This window comes from Bidens hawaiensis, unplaced genomic scaffold, assembly GCF_021521415.1.
Source record: "Bidens hawaiensis isolate Kalapana, Puna unplaced genomic scaffold, B.hawaiensis_p1.1 tig00050766_1, whole genome shotgun sequence".
Taxonomy (NCBI): Eukaryota; Viridiplantae; Streptophyta; class Magnoliopsida; order Asterales; family Asteraceae; genus Bidens; species Bidens hawaiensis.
This window is the reverse complement of record NW_027499109.1, coordinates 52,476-71,732: the sequence shown is the minus strand read 5'-3', so window position 1 is coordinate 71,732 and position 19,257 is coordinate 52,476. Positions and strand designations below refer to the sequence as shown.

The 19,257-nt window shown below is 33.8% G+C and overlaps 3 protein-coding genes and 1 non-coding gene across 4 annotated transcripts; 2 read left to right on the top strand and 2 right to left on the bottom strand.

Annotated features, from left to right (window-relative positions):
* Positions 1–1,435: 1,435 nt before the first annotated feature.
* On the bottom strand, positions 1,436–1,517 carry TRNAS-AGA (transfer RNA serine (anticodon AGA)). The gene has a single exon. It is a non-coding gene; the product is annotated as a tRNA-Ser (tRNA).
* A 707-nt stretch (positions 1,518–2,224) lies between these two features.
* On the top strand, positions 2,225–4,016 carry LOC143598733 (10 kDa chaperonin, mitochondrial-like). Its single transcript, XM_077076876.1, has 3 exons — positions 2,225–2,394; positions 2,507–2,646; positions 3,968–4,016. The coding sequence occupies exons 1-3, from the start codon at positions 2,290–2,292 to the stop codon at positions 4,014–4,016; spliced, it is 294 nt and encodes a 97-aa protein (XP_076932991.1). The 5' UTR covers positions 2,225–2,289.
* A 3,642-nt stretch (positions 4,017–7,658) lies between these two features.
* LOC143598734 (protein ESMERALDA 1-like) lies at positions 7,659–14,463 on the top strand. The gene is made up of 10 exons (XM_077076877.1): positions 7,659–8,182; positions 10,275–10,341; positions 10,422–10,489; positions 10,570–10,658; positions 11,138–11,335; positions 11,414–11,618; positions 12,668–12,835; positions 12,922–13,089; positions 13,181–13,371; positions 13,910–14,463. Exons 1-10 carry the CDS (start codon positions 7,832–7,834, stop codon positions 14,058–14,060), a joined length of 1,656 nt encoding a protein of 551 aa, XP_076932992.1. The 5' UTR covers positions 7,659–7,831; the 3' UTR covers positions 14,061–14,463.
* A 927-nt stretch (positions 14,464–15,390) lies between these two features.
* On the bottom strand, positions 15,391–18,334 carry LOC143598735 (uncharacterized). Its single transcript, XM_077076878.1, has 7 exons — positions 18,152–18,334; positions 17,681–17,922; positions 17,522–17,577; positions 17,360–17,438; positions 16,287–16,425; positions 16,092–16,205; positions 15,391–15,701 (listed from the first exon to the last, which is right to left on the bottom strand). The coding sequence occupies exons 2-7, from the start codon at positions 17,857–17,859 to the stop codon at positions 15,510–15,512; spliced, it is 759 nt and encodes a 252-aa protein (XP_076932993.1). The 5' UTR covers positions 17,860–17,922; positions 18,152–18,334; the 3' UTR covers positions 15,391–15,509.
* Between the last annotated feature and the right edge of the window lie 923 nt (positions 18,335–19,257).

The window sequence follows — 19,257 nt, the reverse complement described above, 5'->3', positions numbered from 1 at the left end:
GATGTAATATATCTTGTAGATGTGTTAATAAGAAGTTAACTTACTAAATATACAATGAAAGTTGATTGAGGAAAATGATTAATCTAAATGAAAAGTGAATGTTATAGAATGAAATTAACAATTTCTGGTTTCTCTTATATTACTAATCTTTGAACTTTTTGAACTATTATCATCCAAATATAATAAACACAATTATTTTTTGTAAAATGAATCTTTGATGAAATAAATATATAAAGAAATAGTTATAAAAGTATGTGTATGTGAGTTTCAAGGTGAATCCCGAATATGAGCATGGGTGGTGGAGATGGTGATTTTTGGGAGTAGGTTTGTCAATTCCAAAGAGTACTTGTGTTAAGACACAGAACATTCAATTGAGAATGATTTTTTTTTAGTAGCTAATCCGGTTTGAACCTTAATCTTTTGTTATGTAACATCAACATTTTTACCATCGCATCACAAGGGATGGGGCATTCCTTTGAGATTTATGTCATTCAAAACAAAATTTTCATCTTTTCGATCAAAATGATTTATTTTAACACATTATATCCGGTGTTTGAAAAAAACACAAATATACATTTTTATAAACAAAGGATCCCATGTTCAAATCTTCCCTGTATACACACTTTGGATAACCATCACCGTTCAAAACAATACATTTAAGTTATAAACCGTATAAAGTATTATAGTAAATTCTAACAATCACGAAATAAATAACAAAAATTGTTTTAAGTGTTACCTTACTAGAGAGGTATAGTATGATAATAAAAATGCAACGTATTCTAAAAATGGATTAATTTATTACGAAAAAGCATATTACGCTATTTTATTTTAATATAAATAGTCAAAATAGAAATAACGGGTGATGGGCCTTTTTAGGTTTCATTTAGTTAGCCCTAGTCTAGTGGGCTTAACTTGATCCAGTGAAACACAAATAAACAGAAAATCATAGCGTACATGTAACTTCGTAGCCGTATACAGTATACTGCAACAAAATACTAGTCGCATATTACATATGCCTCGCAACAATAAGGACGTTTGAATGTTTGATGATGACACACAACTGTATAACTTATACGCGATATTATGTTGTGCAAATCTAACGTATGAAATCACATAGCTATTGTTCTGCAAATATTTAGTGAAGAAAAGAGAATAAGATTTATAAACAATATATAAACTAGAGGTGTCCGTGCGCATGAAAACGAAAAAAACCAAACCGAAACAAACCAAGATTGTGGTTTTATGTTTTCGTAAAAACCGAACTTACGGTTCGTTTCGGTATAATCAACAACATTTTCTAAAAAACTATGTTAGGTAACAACTGATTCATCCTCTCCGGTTCCATAAAAATATCTTTACAACACCACATGTTTTTCCACATTTATAAATCCCTAGTACAATGTATCATTGCCTATAAAGAAAATAAAAAACAGACCGTGGACGGCAGGATTCGAACCTGCGCGGGCAGAGCCCACATGATTTCTAGTCATGCCCGATAACCACTCCGGCACGTCCACTTGGTTTTCAACTCACTTTCGGATGAAGGAATATAAGTTCAGTAGTTAATTATGATGAGATAAGTCGAATATATTATTAAATTCATCAGTGATATAATGCGAGTCATTTCAAAGTACCATATGCATTAAGTTTAAACTTTAAACCAACCATAGCAACACAACTTATAAGAAATGTTATTATTTTTCATTAAGGAGGTAGAAAAGAAATTTAAAAACTACAAGGATAATAATCAAACACATAATCTTTAGGTTGTCATAGGAACTTGATGGTCGTTAATGAAGTTATTCAAGTCTTTTTGTACTTTATGAGGTAAAATACTAGGACTAGAGTAGATTTGATGGATTTTTGAGTTGTTACAAATTAAAAAAAAAAGAAGTAAAATTGCATTCCTGTGAGTTGATTTGTTATTTAACAAAAGAAACATATTGGATTAACTCTAGGCTATAGCGCTAAGTATAAACTCGGAAAATCGAGTAAGTTACAAGAGAATGTAAGCCTAATTATTCTGAGGTGGAACCGTTTCAAGCGGGTCCAGTTCCATGTATGATTATTGAGAGGAACTGAAACCCGATTCGTATCCACGGCCCACGGGCATTCATATTATGAGCCCTAACAATAACAGGCCTAGTAATGGGCTGGGCCACCAAACCGGGTCCAGTACAAAACCCTAAACCCTCAAACAAGCCTAGAACCTTCCACCATCGTGTTTAAATCACCGTCAATCTAGAACAGTGCTACATAATATTATTAATATTATTAATATCATTATCAATGGCAAAGCGTTTGATTCCATCTCTAAACAGAGTCCTGGTGGAGAAGATTCTTCCACCGTCCAAAACCACCGCCGGAATCCTCCTCCCGGAGAAATCATCAAAGGTAATTATTAATTAATTAATTAATTAATAACTCAATTGGCCAATTCATACTGTTATTAACAGATCTGGAAGTGGGTTTAGTAATTGAACCGGTTTTGTGAAATGGGTTGCAGTTGAATTCGGGTAAGGTGGTTGCTGTGGGTCCCGGTAGTCATGATTTACACGGGAACAAGATTCCGGTAGGTGTTAAGGAAGGTGATACGGTTCTTTTGCCGGAGTACGGTGGCACTGAAGTAAAACTCGGTGAAAAAGAGTACGTTTGTTTATATTATTATATTAAATTACTGATTCGTTGAATGTTAATAAGTGCATTTTAATGTGTGAAATGAGTCTTCTGGATTGAATTTGGGTGAAATGATAATTGATTAGGTAGTGTTTGTTTAGATGATAAGTTACCGGGTTGAGCTACTCGAGACTAGATTGATAAAAGCAAGGCACGAGCTCGAGCTCGAGTTTGAGCTCTTGCGGGCCTTAAATAAAGCTTGTTTAGTTATTGAGCTCAACCTGAATTAGGCTTGTTTAAGGTTTTTTACATAGTGTATTGACTTAATTAAAAATGTTTAAAATATAGTTTTTAATAATTAACGAGCCGAGTCGGACTCATGTGTTGAGTTTGAGCTTTAGATATAGAGCTTGAAATAAGTCGAGCTTGAGTTCTTGTAAGTCAAAACGACAGCTTGATAGTTATTAGATATTTAATGAGCCCGAGTTTGAACATGACTCACGTGTTGGGCTTGGGCTTTAGAAATAGAGTTGAATTGAGCCGAGCTCGCTGCTTGTTTACACTCATGTATCTCTTTAAGCTTGTTTTAAAGTTTTTTACATAAAGTATATGAAAGTAGTTAAAAAAACCGTTGGTAGAGCTCGAAATGACAACGCTCGGTTTGTTTACGCTCTTGAATCTCATTAAACATGCTATTGATTCATCAATTGGTTTAGTGCGTCTCAAGTAGAAAGTGTGATTTAGTTTTTTAAGTTCATATCAAATGGGCATGAGCGTAAAATAAGGGGAGAGTCTAGTATCAATGACTCTGAAATACTTACAGGTTTTCTGTAAGGTGCTCTTTCATTCAATGCCCTTTACATCAATTTTATTAACGTAAACGATGGCATCATAGTACGGGTTTTGAGCTTTTTTGATCCGGGTTTGCCGAAAAGTTTGAACTTTTAAGTTCTGCTTTTCTTGTTCAAACCCGGGTTCAATATTTCTTCTTATTCCCGCCTCCAAACGCCATTATATTTTATTTTTGTTTTGGATTTAAAATGGGTGTGAATGTTTAAAAAGTGGAGAGCGTTGCATCAATGGCTCTGAAATACTTATAGGTTTTCTGTAAGGTGCTCTTTCATTCGACCGCCCTTTACATCGATTTTATAAACGATGGCATCATAGTACGGGTTTTGAGCTTTTTGGATTCGGGCTTGATGAAAAGTTTTGACTTTTAAGTTCCGCTTTTCTTTTTCAATCTCGGATCAAAGTTTTTTTTCTCATTTCCGCCTCCAAACACCATTACATTTTTTGTTTTTTATTCTAAACTTGTACATTAATAAGATATATAGTATTTACTGTGTTGCAGGTATCATCTATACCGGGACGAGGACATTTTGGGAACTTTGCATGATTAATTATCTTGCCAAGCAGGGATCTGTTATTGATAGTGTTATCAAACTGGATGTTCTAATTTATGTTTTTGAGATATTAGACTGAGTAATTAAAAAGATTTGTTGGCAAGTTAAATGGTGTTAAATTGAGGTAATAAATGCTGGTATGCAAAGCTGCAATGCAAGAACAATTACTTGTTATAATTTGATGTTGTAGACAATTGCCAATTCCCCACACAACAGTGTTTTGAGTTGTCATAACTCGAAACCAATCCATTTGATGAAATAAATAATGTTCAGGTTGATTTGTTTAACTTGTTTATCTAAAGATGTTGTGTTTGAGCTGGCTGCCAGTCCTTGTAGGTATTGCAATTTAGGTGCTTAATTTAGGGCTGGCAATTTATACACGAGACACGAATACATGACACGCACCTACACAACTTTAACAGGTAACAGGTAAGACCTTAACAGGTTTCGTGTACTAAACAAGTAGACACGAAATTACCTGTTAATTTTCGTGTCTAAACAGGTAAAATACCTGTTTATCTGTTAATACCTGGTTATTTTTAAAATTAAATAAATATATATATAAAACATATAGTTATTATCCATTTATTCCTAACCCTAATTCATTCTTACAGTCTCTCAACATCCATCCTCCCGTCACCCGAACTCTGTTGCCGGTCATCCCAACCGTCGCCGGCCTTCCTCCAGTCCCCGACCATTCTCTCTCCGGCCATCACCCGTCGCGGCCATACTCCGGTCTCTATTTCCGTTCATCATTCAAATTCAACAGGCCATTTGTCTTAAATTTGTTACGGAGCATGGATTTATGTTTTATTTTAAGACTTTTATGAACTTTCGTCGACCTTTGTTTCGCTAAAAGGTCGTCAAATATGTGTTTCTAAACAGTTATTATTGTGTACTATCGTGTATACCAGGTATTAACAGGTTCGTGTTTGGGTTACAGGTACACGATAAGTTTTCGTGTCGTGTACATGTACACATTTCGTGTTCATGTCTTATCGTGTTCGTGTCTTATCGTGTACGGGTATACACGATATGTCAGCCCTAGCTTAATTGACAAACATATGTTTTAAGTTATTTCTTGTATGATATGCACTCTTTAACTAATTTAGAAGATTGTTTTAAGTTCTCGAGCCTTAACGAGTGTTGAAATTTTAAATACTTCAAACTTCTAGGTATTAGTTTCACTTTAAAGTATTGCATACGAGCTTGAGCCGAGCTTGAGTTTCTTTACGACCTTTTCTCAACATATAAAAACAAGAAAATGTATATACACTAATTAATAAAGCTTTATGAACTAGCCTAGTTTGAGCTTAAAAGCGACTTACAAGCTGAATTGAAGCTTTATGAAAAGAGCACGAACCAAAACTTGAGCTTGGACAGGTTTGCAAATAAAAAAGCTATCAAACTTATTCAAAATTTCAAACTAGACATAGCCTTTAAAATTAAGGATGGACAGTAATTTAATGACAAGAGCACGAACCAAAACTTGAGCTCGGGTAGGTTTGAACATAATGACTCATTCAAAATTTCAAACCAGAGATAGCTTTTTAAATTAGGAATGAACACTAACTGAATGAAAAATCTATCTGACTTATTCAAAATTTCAAACCAGGCATAGCCTTTAAATTAAGGATGAACAGTAACTTAATGAAAAGAGCACAGACCAAAACTTGAGCTCGGGCAGGTTTGAACATAAAGACTCATTCAAAATTTCAAACCAGACATAGCTTTTTAAATTAGGAATGAACACCAACTGAATGAAAAGAACACGAACCAAAACTTAAGCTTGGGGAGGTTTATATCATTGGTTATCATAAATTAATCAAACCGAACCACTTGTATTTTCTTGTAATTCTAGCTTTTATACCTCTATTTCATGTATTTATACTCTCATTTAATGTATTTATACCTTTATTTCATGTATATTTTTATTATGTATCCATTTCATTAATTTTTAAGCAAAAATTTTAGCTTAAGGTTGATTTTGGTTATAACCGAACCAAAAACCAACAAACCACTAATCAAATAAACTGCACGGATTAACCCAAAACTGATTAATTAATTTAGTTAACGCTAATACAAAACCGAACCGTAATTACATTTAGGGCTGACAATTCGTGTCTTAACGGATTTAACATGTTTGAAACCAACGCAAACATATCAAACATGAATATGACTCGTTTAACTACTTTATACGTCATGAGTCATGACTATAAAACAAAATTTTAAGTTTTATTAATAGATCTTATCGTGTCTTAAACCCAATTATTCTCCAATTACGGCCTAGTGGTAACTTTTGTCACTTTGGGTAGATACTATCAATGAATGATTGACTTTGTGAAAGGTTGTTAGTTCGGATCCTGAGCCAACACTAGGTTTTCATCCCACTATGTGTTATGCTCTTGTGGCGGCACAACGATTGTTGGGGCTCTCCAAATTTGAAGAATGCGTTAGCCTAAACACAAGAAATTCGTTGTTATAAAATATATCGGACTTGAATTTGGTGAGTATCAAGGACGTTCGTTACAGTATAAACAACATTGGTCAAACGTAAAACCCAAGCTAAGCTTCAAAAAGAAAGTCACGAAACGAGCTTGAGCTTTAGCAAAATAAAAAGGGAAAATGCCATAAAAAATCAATGTGCTTTTCAATTTAGCTTAAAAAATCCCTCAACACTTTTTTGCACATTAAAATCCCTCAACATGTTATTTTTGAACAAAATTATGAACTTTTTAAAAAGTTAATTAAATCAATGGTTCTTGTAGTTTTATCAAATTACAACTTTAGTCCCCAAGTTCAAATATTAATAATTTTAGACCTGTTTTTTTTCTTCTTTTGTTTTTTGATGTGTATAACATCCTTGGTCCCCAAAACAGATGAGATTAACCAAGTCTTAAACCTATAGCCACAGTAACAAAAGGTTGATGGAAGTCGTTTCTTCAACAGCTCCGTCACCGGTGGTGGCTCTTAAACCGTCACCATTTCATACGTCGATATCGTACGTCTTCGATGATCTTGCTGCCATGATGGGTCTCATAGGTTTTGTTCTATTGATTCTTGCATGCTCTTACTGGGATCTCTCAGGCTACTTGGATGATGATAATATTAATAATAATAATGGAGATGTTGAGTCCGGTAACGTTAACGGTGATGGTATGTCACCAGTTGAAGATAATAATAATAATAATAATAATAATAATAATAATAATAATAATAATAATAATAATAATAATCGGGTGGAGATGTGTGATGTTCATGAAAAGTGATTGGTAATAATGGCTGGAGAAGATAAACATACACATGAAAAAAAAAAGAAGGAAGAAGTTAATCTCATCTACCTTGAGGACCAAGGATGTTAGGCACATGAAAAAAAACGAGTCTAAAATTATTAATATTTGAACTTGGGGACTAAAGTTGTAATTTTGTAAAATTACAAGAACCATCTATTTAATTAATTTTTTAAAAAATTCATAATTTTGTTTAAAAATAACATACTGGGGGATTTTAATTTGCAAAAAAGTGTTAAAAACTTTTATGAGCTAAATTGAAAAGTACATTGGTTTTTTATAACATTTTCCAAAAAAAAAAAATCACCCGAAACGAAACCCGACCCGATTAAGATCCATATCCAAATCCTATGATCCAACTCATCGTTCATCTCGTGATTCACAACTCACAGACACTCTGTCATCCATCATCATCTTCTTCTTCATCACATACACACCAATGTATTGTTATTATTATTGTTGTTCACACACACACTCTGTATCTATATCTATATCTATATCTAATAATCATGTAACCAAATAATGCCCGCCAAAATCAGACTCTCAAACACCAATAACCACAGCCCATCACCACCTGTATCGCCACGCTTACGTCACACTCGCAGCTCATCCAAACCCTTAATAACCCACCGTTCATTCGCCTGGATCTTAGTATCCATTCTCGTTCGCAGGCAACGCGTGTTACTGGTAGTCCCATTAATATACTTCTGTTGCATGTTGTTATATTATTATAATAATAATACCAACTCTTCTCATCATCAATTTGACGGTGGGATTAAACGCTCCATGGCTATTGGATCCGTATACCGGAGCCCCGAGCTGTATGCGAAGCTCCGGATGGATATGGAGGATGATCGTTCCATTGCTGATGCGGTTAGTCGTTTCGCCTAATAAGTTTGATTGTTTTAATTCGGGTCGGTTAATTAAAGCTTGAGCTCGGCTCGTGATATAATTTGTTTAAAAGATTGTTTAGGCTGATGGTCGGGTCAAGCTTGATATGTAAAGCTCGGGTTTGAACTCGTTTTAAAAATTAGTGAATAAAAATGCAAAATTTGCCCTATTTTTTATTATTTTAATTTGGGTCGTTTAAAGCTTGAGCTCGGCTCGTGATAATTGTTTAGGCTCATGGCCGGGTCAAGTTCGATATTTGAAGCTCGGGTTTTTAACTCGTTTTAAAAACTAGTAGTTTGCCCGGATTTAATTTTGGATTTGATTTGCAATGTTTGTTATAATCAAGGCTTGAGTTTGGCTCATTTAAAGCTTGAGCTCGGCTCGTGATATAATTTATTTAAAAGATTGTTTAGGCTCATGGTCGGGTCAAGCTCGATATGTGAAGCTCGGGTTTGAACTCGTTCTAAAAATTAGTGAATAAAAATGCAATATTTGCCCTATTTTTGATTATTATAATTTTGGTCCTTTAAAGCTTGAGCTCGGCTCGTGATATAATTTATTTAAAAGATTGTTTAGGCTCATGGTTGGGTCGAGCTTGATATGTGAAGCTCGGGTTTTTAACTCGTTTTAATAACTAGTGGTTTGCCTTGATTTCATTTTGGATTTGATTTGCAATGTTTGTTGTAATCAAGGCTTGAGTTTGGCTTGTTTGAAGCTTGAGCTCGGCTCGTGATATAATTTATTTAAAAGATTGTTTAGGTTCATGGCCGGGTCGACCTCGATATGTGAAGCTCGGGTTTGAACTCGATATAAAAATTAGTGAATAAAAATGCGAAATTTGCCCTAATTTTGGTTATTTCAATTTGGATTTGATTTGCAAAGTAAACAAGGCTCGAGCTTGGCTCGGTAATAGTTATATTTCTAACGCTTGAGCTCGGCTTGTGATAATTGTTTAAAAAGATTTTTTAGGCCCACGGCCGGGTCGAGCTTGATACGTGAAGCTCGGGTTTTTAACTCATTTTAAAAATTAGTGGTTTGCATAATTTGTCCTAATTTTGATTATTCTATTTGGATTTGATTTGTAAACTAATCAAGGCTCGAGCTTGGCTTGGTTAAAGCTCTATTTTTGACGCTTGAGCTCTGCTTGTGATAATTGTATCAAAAAATATATTTGTTTAAAATGATTGTTTAGGCTCACGGCCGGCTCGACCTCGATATGCGAAGCTCGGGTTTTGAACTTGATTTAAAAAATTAGTAATTTGCAAAGTTTGGCCTTATTTTGATTATTTCAGTTTGTTTTTTTTATTGCTGAGTAGTCCTCAAGGCTCGAGCTTGGGTCGTTTAAAGCTCGAGCTCGGCTCGTGATAATTTTTTAGAAAGATTGTTTAGGCTCACGGCTAGTTCGAGATCGGTATTTGAAGCTCGTGTTCGATTTGCAAAGTTTGCACTAATGTATTCTTGAACCCTCGTTTTTAATGTTGATGATTCAATTTTTTATTTACTTTGAAATGTTTCCAGTTAATTTTGATAATTTTAAATTTCAATATAATTTGCGAAGTTTGCATTTTGACCTTGCTTAAAAGTATGCAGTTTTTGATTTGATTTGCAGAGAGGGAGATTCATTCGGAATCACAAAACTGCGGGGAACCGGAAACCATTAGTTTTACATGTAAAAAAAAGTTCATTTTTGCATAATTGTGTCTGAGCTTTGCATATAAACTCATGTAGAATGCGTTCTAAAAAACTATTTTTGTTAAAAAAATATGTTTTTTCTCTTTTTAACCTTTTTATATTTTAACTAAATTTATTAAAATGGCTTCTACATGTGTTTATATACAAAAGCTCCAAAAAATATTTTGTAAAAATGGATTTTGTATGAATTTTTTACATGTAAAGTTCATGCTTTCCCGGTTCCTCAATGAATCCAAATTTCCTTAATGTAACTTTGACCTACTTTGATAATTTCAGTTTTATTTTATTTGCAAGTTTGCCCTAATTTGAACAAGAACTTTACTTATTTATTATTATTTTTATATATTGATTGATGTTGATTTTTGAAATTGAATTAAAGTAGATATCAACAGTATGGAAACGAGCTAAAGGCGCAGATTGGAAACCTTGTATAAACAAATCTTCAATAGGTATGTTAAAAATCTCGAAGTTTGAATCTTTAATATCATGTGAGTTCATTTTCAATGTTAATCCATCAATTTTGTTGCAGGTTTACCCGAGTCAACCGGGTACATTTATGTTGAAGCAAATGGTGGTTTAAATCAGCAGAGAACATCGGTAAATCGAATGTTACATTTGATGTTTTGTATTTCTTGTTTTAAGATAATAAATACTTAATATAAATATAATCTTTATAGATATGCAATGCAGTTGCAGTGGCGGGATATCTTAACGCGACACTAGTGATTCCTAATTTCCATTTTCATAGCATCTGGAGAGATCCTAGGTTTGTGAACATTAGATTCAACTCGTTTAAAAAATGCTTCAACTCATTTAAGCAGGTCAACCCACGAACCCGTTTAACTTGCCTTTTTACAACCCACCAACCTGATTAACAAGTTTACAACCTGTTTAACATGTTTAGATAAATGGGTTAAACGGGTCGTGTTTAGGTTACTGGATTTTAAGTTTTTTACAACTCACCTATTTGATTAACAAGTTTGCAACTTAATTATTACCCGTTGACATGTTTTCGTAAATGGGTTAAACGGTTCCTGTTTAGTTTACACAATATTACGTTTTTACAACCCGCCAACCTGATAAACAAGTTTACAACTTGATTAGAATCCGTCAAAACGTTAGACACGTTTAGAATCCGTCAAAACAAGTCAACCAACCAACCTGTCGCGATTGACACCTTAGATTCAATTGTTAAAATCGAAAAGTCAACCATTAGTCATTTGACCACACTCTTTGCTTTTGCAGCAAATTTAGTGACATATATGATGAAGAGTTTTTCGTTAAAACGTTAGAAAATGATGTACGGGTGGTCAACACAATACCAGGATATTTAATGGAACGGTTTGACCACAACATGTCAAATGTATTCAACTTCAGAATAAAAGCTTGGGCGCCTATTCATTACTATAAAGATACTGTTCTCCCAAAGCTACTAGAAGAAAAGTGAGTTTAACGTTTTTTTAATAATTTTATAATTTTGATGTGTTTTAGACTTTTATATATAATTAATTTTAATTTCAGGATCATAAGGATCTCACCGTTCGCAAACCGATTATCGTTTGATGCACCCCCTTTGGTTCAACGGCTTCGTTGTTTGGCTAATTACGAAGCGTTGCGGTTTTCAAATCCTATATATACAATGGGTGAAATATTAGTGTCAAGAATGAAAGAAAGAAGTGTGAATAATGGTGGAAAGTATATTTCGGTGCATTTAAGGTTTGAAGAGGTTTGTTTTTTCTTGTTTGTTGAAATGTTAATTTGATTTTACTAAGCGTGTTTGGATTCACGTGCTAAAAGCCTAAAACTGATAATCTGATTATTAAGGGCCAAAAATGCTGTTTCTGCTTATGATTATTTAGGATAATACACAAGTTATGATTATGATTATTTAGGGGTCAAATAATCAGTTTCATATTGCAACACAAATATAGTGTAAACAAAGTAAAAATCAATAACCTAGCATGAAAAAAATTAAAATTTAATTACCCAAGTAGGCCATTCAAAAACCTATAATTATCATAATTCAAAATGGGTCAAAAAATGTTATTATTGCAAAAATGCACCATCACCAAAGTATATAACTTTTTTATGGCATTTGATTGAATAAAAATAGAGTTTATGGCATTTGATTGAATAAAAATAGACTAAATTGCGGTTTTCTTCCCCGTGGTTTGTCCAAATCAGCGGATTTCGTCCAATAGTTTTAAATTTGCGATTTCCGTCCTTGTGGTTTCAATTTACTTGCAATTAAACCCGAATTCACTAACCCCGTTAAGTCTGGTCGTTAAACCATCTGCGTACCCCTCATGTGAGGGGCAGTCTTGTCCTTTTTCTCCCAAAATAAATCTCAATCCTAATTCGCAAGCCCCCTCACGTGAGGGGTTGGGTTGTATTTGGGGAGAAAAAGGACAAAATTGCCCCTCGCGTGAGGGGCACGCAGATGGGTTTAACAACCAAAGTTTAATGGGGTTAGTGAATTCGGGTTTAATTGCAAGTAAAATGAAACCACATGGACGAAAATCACAAATTTAAAACTATTGAACTAAAACCGTAAATTTAGACAAACCACAAGGACGAAAACCGCAGTTTACTCATAAAATTATTATCTTTTGGTTATTTTATTTCATAAGTAGCTAATATTTGCCAAAGGCTCAAACAGCTAATTATCTGATTATCACAACTTCATGCATAAAAGCAAATACAAAAGCTTGTATTAACTAATTATTTGATTTTTGTTATTTAATCTACTTAATCGAATACAAAACATGCATTCAGGACATGATTGCTTTCTCTTGCTGTGTATATGACGGTGGACGAAAAGAACTTGAAGATATGATAGCTGCACGAGAACGGGGTTGGAAAGGTAAATTTACAAAACCTGGTAGAATCCTTCAGCCCGGAGTCAACAGGGTCAATGGCAAGTGTCCATTAACACCTTTAGAGGTAATACTTTTTTTAAAATCTATTATAAGATAATTTCAAAACCTTATATTATATTTATTATATTATATGTATTTGGATTAATACAGGTTGGTTTGATGCTTAGAGGAATGGGATTCGATAGAAGTACGTCTATATATCTTGCATCTGGACAAATATATAATTCTGAGAGATATATGGCTCCTCTATTACAAATGTTTCCGCTTTTACAAACCAAGGAAATGTTAGCATCCAATGAGGAACTTGCACCATTTAAGGTTTGTAACTTTGTGTCATACTTAACATATTAATTATTATTTGTATCATAATTAACATATTAACTATTTGTAAAAAAAAAACATTTTCTAGAATTATTCTTCGAGGATGGCTGCTATAGACTACACAGTATGTCTTCATAGTGAAGTGTTTGGGACAACTCAGGGTGGGAACTTCCCACATTTTCTGCTTGGTCATAGAAGATATTTGTTTAATGGACACGCAAAGACGATTAGACCTGATAAACGCAAGTTAGCCTTGTATTTTGACAATCCAAATATCGGGTATGTTATTTATTAGAATTAGTTAATTACACGGATGGTCAGATTACGGTTTTGGTACCAGCGTTTTTGGAATTACATCTTTGGTACTCTCACTGTTCATTCAGACGTGACACATTTGGTTTTGTAAAATTACTAAAATACACTACTAAAAAAATGTAACTTCGCAGAAATGTGTTATGTCTGAGTGAACAATGAAGACTAAAACAAGGTACGCTTGTTCGTTTAGTCCTCATTGTTCATTCACGTAACACATTTGGTTCTTAACACTAGCTGACGTTAATTTATGATAAAAATGAAAATTTACAAATATATTTAATAGTTAGCGCTTTTTATTAATTTTCCAAAAATAACGCATGTTAGCGGGATGCGTTTAAGTCTTAGTGAACCGTGAGGACTAAGGATGTAATTTTCAAAAGGTTGGGACGATAAACTGTAAACTAGCATTACCAAATACGCGTTCTTTGATTTATAAGCCTGAGTTCGGCCTGTTTAATTGTAAGCGGATTGTCTAATTTTTTTAAAATTTTTGAATTTTCAGTTGGAGAACGTTTAAAAGGCACATGCTAGGCATGCGGGCTCATAGCGATTCAAAGGGAATTGAATTAAAAAGACCAAATGATTCTATATATACATTCCCATGTCCAAATTGCATGTGTCATACAAATAAAACAGAGGACTCAAAAACATGATGGTTCTCCTCAAGTTAACCTATTTTGTTGATAGAAATTTATTTGGTCTTTTCCTCACATTATTCGCATTTCAGATTTTTTTAGTTATTTATTTTTTAATTTTTTTTAACACTGTCATCTTCATGCAGCTCTTGTATCTAACAAGCTGCAATGTAACTGATTTTAACATTACTTTCATTGGTAGTTTGTACATTATTTGATGACAAGTGAGATAATAGGAACATGTATTTGTAAAACAGAAATGTGGTTCCTTTTCCTGATTATACATTTGTATTCACTTTAGGTCATTTAAAATGTTTACTTTCGGATGGTGGCCTTTACATGCTATGTTTATTTGATTCTCGTCCTTTAAGCTAACTGTTATCAAATTCCTCTGTTAAGTTGATGCACATGAGTCATATGTGAGGGCTTTTTGGTCTTTTAACATGTCAATTATCCTTCCTTCTCTCTTAAACCACAATAAAACACCATATCAGTCACACCCAAACAGTGACGTAGCTTAGTCAGGGCCAGGGGAGGCCCCGTTCCCCTCTGTTTTTTCGCTCGGTGGTGTAAAATTATCCTTTTTCGGCAGAAAATTTTTATACATAGTGAATATTTACTCGTTTCGACCGAAGATTTGAGCCCCCCCCCTCCGTTTTTGCTCGGTAGTGTACATTAATCTTTTTTCGAGAGAATTTTTATACATAGTGTAAATTTACCCGTTTCTGACCGAAATTTTGAGCCCGACCCCTCCATTTTTTCACTCGGTAGCGTAATTTTATCTTTTTTTTCGGCCGAAAGTTTTTATACATAGTGTAAATTTACCCGTTTCCGACCAAAATTTTGAGCCCGTCCCCCTTAGTTTATGAATTATTTTATACTTATTGAGTCCAGCCCCCTCGACGTGTATGTCCAACTTTCGCAACTGCACCCAAATATCTTTAACATGTCTGCATGTTACTCACGTGCATCAGCTTAACTAATGACAAAAATCAAATAAACATAACATGTAAAGGACACCGTCTGAAAGTAAATCATGTTTGTTTAAAGGACAAAAATTTGTGCTTCTGTCATATAAGAAAGACAACTAGACAAGAGTTCCTTTTAAAAAGTAATTTTCTTTAGTAAATTTAAAACAAGTATATTCACCCCTTACTACAAATACATATGGTTGCATGCAACACCGGCGGATCAACAACTGATATCAGAGCCTTCGGATAACACATAATCAATATCCTTATCAAAATCATCCAAACATTTTCTCCAAAACTGTTCTTAACCCCCCAAATCGATCCAATTGCGGTTTAACATAATACCTACACTCACAAACCTACCTTTACATATATTAAAAAAAACCAAAGTACCAAACTAATGAATGTTCAATCTTTATTCTTTACTACATAACAGGTTCTGCAGTCCACCGACAGGTGGATAAATGGAAGGTAATATCGGCAAATTTGAGTTATGCTATTCTAGAAGCTTGTTGCAAGCACCAACACCTATAGCGGCTGCTAGATGCCAACCGGCATGAAGATATGGTGTTTCAGGAAACAAATCATCCGCCGCAAAAAACGCCCCACCTAAAAGTGCAGACAGTTTGTGAACGTTATGCACGGGTTTAAGATCCGGATCTTTCACCGCTCTTCTTGCAAACGCAACCTAAATAACACATATATTATTATTACAAGACACAAATTTTTTTGTTGCAAAAAGAGAGAATTTAAACATATACCCCCAACAAACTTGTGAAACATTAAACATATAGATAAAATTTCAGTTTACCCATTTTTATCCTTAAAACTTATCTCAAAAAATGGCCATTTTACTTGTTTTTTATGAAATGAGTAAACCTCACATTTTGAGAAAAATATTGATAATGGGTAAATATAAAATTCTAATGTTAATATAGGTAAATATGAAACTTTATAGTTTATAAAAACAAGGGTAAAATGGTCATTTCTTGAACAGTTTTAACAAAATAGGTAAATTTAGTATTATAACTGATTTTAGAAAAAAAGTTTAAAATGGCCATACTGCAATACTGCATACCTCCATCATCCCGGTATGAACAAGTGAAACCATGAGTGGTTGAATAGGAAGACACAAAGCGGATGCAGCCATTAGAAGCTTAGGGTTTTCGTCTCTAAGAGCCCTCGATAAGCACTGAAAATATGCAATAAATTTATTATAATCTTAGTTTTATGTTTATGCATTAATAATAATATGTTATTATTATAAACTAACCACTGTAGCGGTAGCTATCATCGTGTAATCGGCCCATCTTAGATACTTTCGCCATCTTCCTTTAGAAGAATGGTACAAACTTGAAGCGATTCCGACTCCAATTAATGAATTTGCATAAAGCTTAGAGTTTAGATTCTTTCTGGAAATCGAAAATAAAAACTGTTGGTATTTATTGATGGTATTATTTTTGAGATTGAATTCAGTACTATGTTAAAAAACACATGTTTTCGTTTCAAATTATATGAAATAAGAATTTAATCGTCCTGTTTGTAGTTTGAATCATTCTCCATTTAGAGGTGGCAATTCTGACCCGTTTACTTACGAATGAGTTGATTCAGGTTAATGTTTTATCTAAAACAGGTCAAATCACAACAATATTACCTAAAGGGAAATGCATCAAATTGGCTAAAAGTAGGCTTTGTAAACGAACCAAACGTTTAGTGAATCGTTCGTGAACTATTCGTCAAGAAGTTCATTTAGTTAAACGAACAAGCATGAACACATATCTGATTCATTCATTTATGTACGTGAACGTTCGTTCATACACGCTCGTTTACACGTACTTATGTTCGTACATTTACATTTATTTATTTATAAATTTACATTTACATTTACATTTATTTATATATATTTATTTATACTTTCGTTTACGTTTATTTAAGTTTGTTTATATATTCATTCAAAATTTTGGGCCTATTGCAACTTAGTCTAGTTTTATGAAATTAAAATACCACTCATTACGATTTAGCCTACTTTTATTATTTATTTGGCCCTATAGATAGATGTTCACGTTTACTTTTAATTGGTTTTCCCTCGGTTATGTTTGTTCATCTATGTTAGATTAGTTTGTTTGAGTTCGTTAACCATTCTTTATAGTTTATACCATTAACAAACAAACATATACAAACATGAACACACAGTCATTTTTCTTAGCATGCGGACGCAAACAAGAAAACCAGTTTCTTTAATTGTTCTTGTTCGGTTCAAGTTAAACAAACGAACACGAACACGCCATGCTCTATTCATATCCAAGGTACTAATCATTAATATAGAAAAGGACAAAGAAAATATACCTTGGAGCTTGAATACCAACAGCAATAAAAGGAATTGAAGTAAGCACATTTGCAATTCTTTCACCAAGATGTCTATCACCTACCACAAATTTTATATTTTAAATGTTAGATTTTGTCGTTAAAAAACATTTAATGTCGACATGCCGCATAAATTGTTCGTACCATGTAAACAACTATGAATTGGTCTCAAACACGACGGTCTCTGCTGCCATACTTTCCTATAACCATCAACAAAAAAGATAATAAAACTGTAAAAATAAATAGAATTACAAAGAACATTCATTATTAATAAAAATAAAGTAGCAAACCGAAGCTACTTACTGCACGGTATGGACTCGTAAGAGCTGATGAACACCTACGGTAAACCTTCCATCCGTGGCCCGCTGAAAGCTTCCATCTTGCGAGATTTCTTCAATCCCAAATGGTGAATGTTGAATCACATGAACTCCATGAACACGGTCCAGGGTTCGGGTACTTCCACCCGTGCTCGGTTGATCCATTAATGGCAATCAATCAACAATTTGACTAATTTCCAACAAATACACAGTTCACCAAACACAAAACTGCATAAAAAATATAAACTTTAACCAGTTGGTGCATTTCGTCGAACACCTTATGTGCATATCTTGATTTGATCATTTAAACATCAACTTTAAATTAAAAAAGACTACTTTACAATTACCTTAAGATGTTAGAATATAACCCATTACTCTAACTACGATTTGGGATATCAATTTTAGCTAATTTCATAAAACCCCAATTGAAAGAATGAAACCCTAATTTAACAATTACCTGAAATTGGAAGGCGAATTGGGAAGAATTTAAGTGGGTATTAGTTAAGAAGACTTAAGAGGTGCAAAAGATGACAGAATTGAAGAGAGATGCGAATTAAAACACGAATCTTCCGAAGAAGAAGAAGTGGAATTTAGCATATTCGTGGCACTTTTGAGTTCCAAATTTCCAGTAGGACAATCAAATATGTTGTTGGCATTATTGTTTCTATGGGCCCACAAAGATAATTATTGTAGTATATTATTTTAGTTTACTGGGATTTATACATAATTAACTAACTTTAAAATTCCATAAATCCAAACCTAATTACTAACTAACGGCTAACTACTTGTGGAGAGGGGACATATTCATTAAAAGTTAGAGCTAGAGGTGAGTAAACAGTAAACTGGGTATTATTAGGAATTGGAACCGGATAGAAACAGGTTTTGGGTATGATTAATAAAAGTCAAAATCCAGGTATAACCAGGTATTTGACTGGGTTTTCAAGGTTTTATTTATGTTTTGGGTAGGGTCGGGTTGGAATTTGACAGGGTAAGGTGGAACCGGTTCCGAGTACAGGTATAGGAAGAAACCCAATATCAAGTCGTACATGCGGGTCGGGTATGGATAGAAACCGGTTTCGGGTCAGGTCAAGAACCGGATATTTTATGTACCTCTAATTAGAACCCACTTTCGTATAAATCAGACACTATCTGGACTCTGGAGGGGGGGGGGGGCATATCCGATAATCAAGTTATCATGATTATAAACTAGATAGGGAAGATCGGTTTGACATGAAGGATTATCACTTGTCTATTTCTTCTCGTGATGAACCTAGGAGTAAAACAAATAGAAAATGATAAAAATTTGCGTAGACATGTTTGTGGGTGCATAAGTAAATTAAAGGGTATGTGAAAGAATATGTTTTAAACTATAAGGCTATCTGTCACGGAAGGTATAAAATGGCCAGGTAGCTAGACACCACACATGTACCACATAGGTAATTGGAGTTTTCGCATTCCATACCTGCTTACAAGTGTTGTGGTGTGCAACGCCTGTGAAGCTACCATTGATAGAAACTACAACACCTTTCACACTTGAGGTGTTGTAGTGTTTGTGCTAAACAT

Excerpts from the sequence above, each read along its gene's own strand:
- LOC143598733 (XM_077076876.1), top strand. The coding sequence starts at position 2,290 with ATGGCAAAGCGTTTGATTCCATCTCTAAACAGAGTCCTGGTGGAGAAG. Across the intron at positions 2,395-2,506 it reads TCCCGGAGAAATCATCAAAG|TTGAATTCGGGTAAGGTGGT; the intron begins GTAATTATTAAT and ends AATGGGTTGCAG. Across the intron at positions 2,647-3,967 it reads GTAAAACTCGGTGAAAAAGA|GTATCATCTATACCGGGACG; the intron begins GTACGTTTGTTT and ends ACTGTGTTGCAG.
- LOC143598734 (XM_077076877.1), top strand. The coding sequence starts at position 7,832 with ATGCCCGCCAAAATCAGACTCTCAAACACCAATAACCACAGCCCATCA. Across the intron at positions 8,183-10,274 it reads ATCGTTCCATTGCTGATGCG|ATATCAACAGTATGGAAACG; the intron begins GTTAGTCGTTTC and ends GAATTAAAGTAG. Across the intron at positions 10,342-10,421 it reads TATAAACAAATCTTCAATAG|GTTTACCCGAGTCAACCGGG; the intron begins GTATGTTAAAAA and ends ATTTTGTTGCAG.
- LOC143598735 (XM_077076878.1), bottom strand. The coding sequence starts at position 17,859 with ATGGATCAACCGAGCACGGGTGGAAGTACCCGAACCCTGGACCGTGTT. Across the intron at positions 17,439-17,521 it reads AATTCATAGTTGTTTACATG|GTGATAGACATCTTGGTGAA; the intron begins GTACGAACAATT and ends AATTTGTGGTAG. Across the intron at positions 16,206-16,286 it reads TGATAGCTACCGCTACAGTG|TGCTTATCGAGGGCTCTTAG; the intron begins GTTAGTTTATAA and ends GCATATTTTCAG.